The sequence below is a fragment of the Sinocyclocheilus anshuiensis genome, unplaced genomic scaffold (assembly GCF_001515605.1).
Source record: "Sinocyclocheilus anshuiensis isolate Anshui unplaced genomic scaffold, SAMN03320099.WGS_v1.1 scaffold894, whole genome shotgun sequence".
Lineage (NCBI taxonomy): Eukaryota > Metazoa > Chordata > Actinopteri > Cypriniformes > Cyprinidae > Sinocyclocheilus > Sinocyclocheilus anshuiensis.
Genome location: NW_015536505.1, coordinates 404,082 through 409,869, shown reverse-complemented (window position 1 = coordinate 409,869; position 5,788 = coordinate 404,082). Strand labels below are relative to the sequence as shown.

Here is a 5,788-nt window from a genome sequence, read left to right as displayed (position 1 = left end):
TATCCCCCCCCCCCCCCCCCCCCCAAATTACTTTACCCAAATTAATTTTTTCCCCATTTTAATATGTCTGAATTGAGTTTTAATGGTTTAATTACATTTTTATATTTGTCTAATCAATTGAATAAATAAAACTAACAATTTAATACTTTATTGAAAATTGTTTAAAATAATATTAAATGTTTTATTTTTTCAGAAATTGTGCTGTCTGTTTTATTTTTTCAGGATTTATGATTTAATGCAAATTTATTATCAAAAACAGTGGTAATCAAATGAAGGCATAAAATATTACAGATTATTGTTATATGTAATTAAATAATTAAAACAAAGTGGTTTACTGTTAAAATTAAAACCAGGAAGAAAAATTATGTATTCCTTAAAAATAAAGTTGCAATAATTTAAATATTATTGTTATTATTATTATTTTAGTAATTATTTTTATATTATTTAATATATTCTTTTAGTTATTATTAATAGTAATATACAGTATCTCATCAGTTTCTCCAAGTTAAACCAAACTTTTATTTTGGTGGGTTGTCTTGAAGACCTTTGAGTTTCTATGTGTATCTAACAATAGTTTTATCAAGTGAAATGGTGAAACTTTATGTACAGCTCTAATTTAGATTTATTCATCCAAAATGTGACAAATTCTGTGACATTCCACATAATACTGTACATTTCAGATTTATAACTGGATTCTGAGATTCTGTCCACGTTTCTGCATTGTGCAGAAATCAAAAGGGCCTTTTTTGGGTTCTTTTTTTTTTTGGTGCTTCATCCACAAATTCTCAATTTTAGGTGAACCACACAACAAACTGTGAATGTTAGAACATTGTGATTTACCTGCATAACTGAGTAATACAGGCAGAAAGATGAGGCCGTGAGCGGCTCCTAGCAGGACTATTGAGAGATACATGTGGAAGTAGAAAATCTGGAAGATCTGGGATTTGGACAGGGCGAGAATCAGGATCCCACCAAATTTAGTGAGGGTGATGCCACTGAACACCTGCGGAGTCAGATCAGCATGTTAGAAGGTGATTTATCATGCCCACATTATGTAGGTTAATAACAAGAATATGTTTGTGTACGTCACATTTATACAGCAGTAGCAAACATTACTCACAGAGCTGCCCATGTGTGCCAGCGCCTCCTCTGCCCGCTCAACCCTCGAGCTCCTGGTACTGACAGAGAAAGCCCTCACAATATGACTGCAGAACTCCACCGATATGCCACAACACTGCAAAAAAAACACAACAGGCCAAACAGGTCTTGATAAATAATTACGTATGCAGATTTTGGTTGGTAGCCATTGAAAACCAAAGCAAAGGAAACTGCATTATGGTAAATGGTGTTAGCAAGCACTGCAAATAAAGTGCTTCAGTAACAAATATTATACATTATTGCAGGTTCCAGTCACAAAACTTCAAAAATCCTGTATTACCAATTCCATCAAACACTATTTCTTTTTTAACTCACCATGACAAGGTTGACCAATGAGACCGCGTTGAGGCTGATATCCCACAGCCACATGACTCCAAACATGTTGACCAGGATCATGGCAATGGTGAAGAACACCAGTATTGCTGACCACAGCTCAAAGCCCAAAAGCACCGTAGACACCACAAAGATGGCCGCCAACGACACACCAAGGTTAAAAGCCGTGTCATAGACGATCGTGAGATACTGTTCATAGAAGACGTAGAATATACTGTCCGTGGGGGGCAAAAATGAACAAACAGGTCAGGGGCCATGGCGATTGTTAATTACTGATTACTGACAATTCTAGTATGTATGTGTGTATGTATGTATGTATTTATTAAAAAACAAATATTTAGTATTACCACAATTCCCATACATGTGACTTAAGATAACCGTTACTTATTTTCAAAACTTCACTGTCTGGAATCAATGTGTCGAGCTGACAACCATAGTATTTACTTATATAAAATACTACAACTACTACTACTACATTTTTTGTATTTCCACAATTACTGTTAAAATTATGTAATAAAATAACCCTCTAGACTCTTCAGGACACTGGCCCTCCAGGACCGAGTTTGGGCAGCCCTGCTCTAGAGGTAGTTTAATTTAAAACGTTAAACCTGTAAGGGAAGACACTGTAAGTCTTGTTATGTGGGCCGATGGCCTGCGTGATGTTGTCAGTAAGCTCTCGCGCCATCTTCAAGGCGTCAATGAAGTCAGATGACGTTTTTAAGATGGTGTGATAGCTCATGAAGTAGGTGGCGCCTACGTCAGTGTTGTTCTCTTTGAGATCCACAGCAGTGCTGTATGCAGCATGACCACTGCGCGGGAAAGAAAAGGAGCTATTAGTCAAAACAGAGATTTATAAACTTTTTTGTGAGCTTTTTTGTAAATTATTCATTTGAAATGCTAAGTGATATTTGAATTAATGTTAACCTTTCCAAAAAACGCTCAAACGATTTGGTCATTGTACCCAACTCGTACTCAACATAGGTGTTTCTGGCATACTGGTAAAACCCTGTGTACCCTGAATCCTGAAAATTGCATTGAATCAGAGATTGCAATTTTGGCAAATGCTTGGAATTCTTGCATAAAATACAAATCAGACACAAAACGGATGACTAAATGGATGGTGGACAGGTACTGGATACCTGAGATTTATGGGAAATCTGATCAATGGAAAATATTTAAACTTACCCTTTTCCACACTTGATATTTGGGTTGTCTGAGAGAAACATGGGGAGGAAACGCATGAAGTCAGTACCATTAGGCCTCTGTTTCCCACTAGGGGTCATAGGTCTGCAGGGAACACAGGTCTTATCCACCACTGATGAAAGAAAACATCGTAATCATAAAAAAAACAAACACACACACACACAACAACAACGACAACAACAAAAAAACAAGATACACAATATAAGGCTTCAAAACAATAGTTCACCCCAAAATACAAATTCTGTCATCACCTTTTGTGTTTTAGAAAAGTCAAACTGGTTTGGAATTGTGGGTGAATTTTCATTTTTGGGTTAACTTTCCCTTTTAAAAAACCATGGCATCATGACACAATTTCCATTCAATTATATTTGCAAAGAGTAGGTTCAAAGACCCAAGAATAGTGTGATCTTCACAGTGGCAACTGAAGTCAAAATTTCAAACAACCACCAAAACAAACAGCACCCTGGATAAAAGTCCTCTGGGCCAGTGGCTCTGTTGATTTGGTGGATAATGGTTTACCTGAAGCATTGCAGAACGCTCCGGTGCTGTTATAATATCTGCAGCACGAGGACTGTGGCTTCACCCAGTCAAAGTAGTCATCCAGCCAGGACGATGGAACGTTGCTGATCTTACTACTAAAATTACAACACAAAATATTGCTATATTGATCTGACAGAAGTTATTCAAAAACTGAAAGCAGGTGGTAAAGTGAAAGTCACCAACTTTTCTGGGAATTTCTCACAGTAAATTGTTTTCCTCACAGAAAATATGTCAAAAAGTGACACTCACTAATTATTCAAGAGAGATGCGGTATAAATTTGCTGGACTAGAGAGTTGCTGTTGCAGCCCACTCCGCCACACACCGCATTCTGACCCTCAGGTGTTTTGTACTCATGTCCGTCCTCTACCACAAAGTAAACTGGCGGACCAGTGTGCAGGTACTCGCTCAGATTCCCAAAATAATCCAGCACATAGAAGTCCTGTGATAAGGACACAGTAAAGATTTATGTATACAATGACCCCTTTCAGATTCTTTAGAACGCAAATGTGTGTGAAAGGTGTGAATAGGTATATACGCACATCAGGCATGGCCAATCTCTGATCAAGTCCAATCTCCACTTTATTAACAACAGCTATGCTAAATGACAGCATTCCCACAAACACAGCAACCTGCAGATGAAAAAAAAGAGAATTAAAAGTTATGAAAAAGCCTATTTGTACATAATTTCCATGTTTATGTAGCTAAAATGGTATGCCGTAGCAGTAGCATCACAATCATTTATTTATTTTGTTTAATTATTTACTTTATATTATAATATTTATTTATAATGCATTCAAGTGTTATTTAAAAAAAATAATGAGATAAATACTTTTTCTGTTTCGTCTTTTTTTCTCTTTACACTTACCACCAGGGGGCGCACCCAATCTTTCAAGATGAAGAGCGTATATCTTAAAAAAGCGGAACAGACAACCTTCTGACTTTTCCTGCTGTCCATCAGACAATTTCACACAGCATAATATATCTGGACGATTTGCCTGGGAAGGAAGGAAGGAAGGAAGGAAGGAGGGAGGGAGGGAGGGAAGGAAGAAAGAAAAAAAGAACTTAAGCCACATATCTTAAGCATCTCAAATCGTTACATATTGATACAAAAATGCTGCTTAATAAAACTAGAGTTGGTAATCACTGTTTTAAGTGTATTAACAGCTAAACATGCTAAGTTCTCAAAAAGTTTACTTATTAAAAGTAGGTTGCTGTGAATGATCATTTAATATTAACCCTCTTTCATATCTCACTTTTTTCAGTTCCTCTAATTCTATAATCTCCTACAGGTAGTGCTGGTGTGACCTTTGACCTCTCACCTCTTGTCTCCTGATGTCCAGGCCCAGAAGAGACACAAAGCAGGTGATCTGCAGGAGGAAGTCAATAAAGACGGCCAGACCAGCGAATAGAGAGAACGTCCTCACTGCAGGCATGCTAGACAGAGCACCTGGAGACATATGTAAATATGAAAACTATTGTCATCTGGAAAGGGAAATAAGAATCAAACGATCTATGGTAGGTCTCACTTTATGAGAGCTCCTTTTTTTTGGCCTGATATTGCACTTCAGTATCATATTCTGTGTCCAAACACTTTTTATACATTTTATACCGATACTTCCACAGTAAATACTTCCACTCTCTACAATAATACTTCCACTTTGCTCTCTCCATGTCAACAGCAAAGCTTCATGGAGAGAACAAAGTGAATGATAACAAAAAAAAAAAAGTTTAAATGCATCACACATCTCTTGAGTAAAAACTGTGCAATCCAGTAAAATTTTTAACAGTCATAAGAGTTTGACAAGGAAAGCATGATGGTGGTTCTTCACCTTTTAAAGGTGTCATATGATGCTTTTTAAAGATCATTATTTTGTGTATTTGGTGTAACAGAATATGTTGACATGCTTTAATGTTCAAAAAACACATTATTTTTCAAATACTGTACATTATTGTAGGTCCTCTATGCCCCGCCTCTCTCAAACGCTTCGTTTTCTACAAAGTCCCTCCTTCCGACAAGCGCAGTCTGCTCTGATTGGCCAGCTGACCCAGTGCATTGTGATTGGCCGAACACCGCAAGCACTCGTCGGAAATGTAACGCCCCTTACCATAATCGCAAGCTTCATCTTTCAAAATAAATGTAAAGACAGAGCCCGAAAGCGGAACAGAGTCGCGTGACAGACACAGTGATGAAGCTGGTATGTGTTTGTGATGTGACCCCCCCCCCTCTCTCTCGCGCTCTCTCTCGCTCTCTCTCTCGCGCTCTCTGTCTCTCTCTCGCGCTCTCTCTCTCTCTCGCGCTCTCGCTCTCTCTCGCGCTCTCGCTCTCTCTCTCGCTCTCTCTCGCTCTAATTCAAATGAGCTTTATTGGCATGACTTGCACAGTATTGCCAAAGCATTGTCCATTACATGAATAAACAATTATATAATACATAAACAAAACAACAATAGATATGTAAAATAATTCAGTAAATAAGTACGTGTACTTTCTTTTTCTTTTTTTTCCACAAACAAGAAACAAGAAAAATATTAAAGACATTGTTAAAAAGAAAGAAA

The 5,788-nt window shown here is 37.5% G+C and overlaps 1 protein-coding gene across 1 annotated transcript in view; it reads right to left on the bottom strand.

The window, feature by feature from the left end:
* Positions 1-5,788, bottom strand: part of LOC107691157 (Niemann-Pick C1 protein-like) — a 46,435-nt gene that overhangs the window by 20,135 nt on the left and 20,512 nt on the right. The window contains 11 exon segments of the mRNA XM_016489645.1: positions 841-1,003; positions 1,121-1,234; positions 1,474-1,705; positions 2,100-2,300; positions 2,677-2,806; positions 3,214-3,329; positions 3,484-3,674; positions 3,775-3,864; positions 4,101-4,134; positions 4,136-4,230; positions 4,555-4,682. Coding sequence (XP_016345131.1) covers positions 841-1,003; positions 1,121-1,234; positions 1,474-1,705; positions 2,100-2,300; positions 2,677-2,806; positions 3,214-3,329; positions 3,484-3,674; positions 3,775-3,864; positions 4,101-4,134; positions 4,136-4,230; positions 4,555-4,682 — 1,494 coding nt within the window.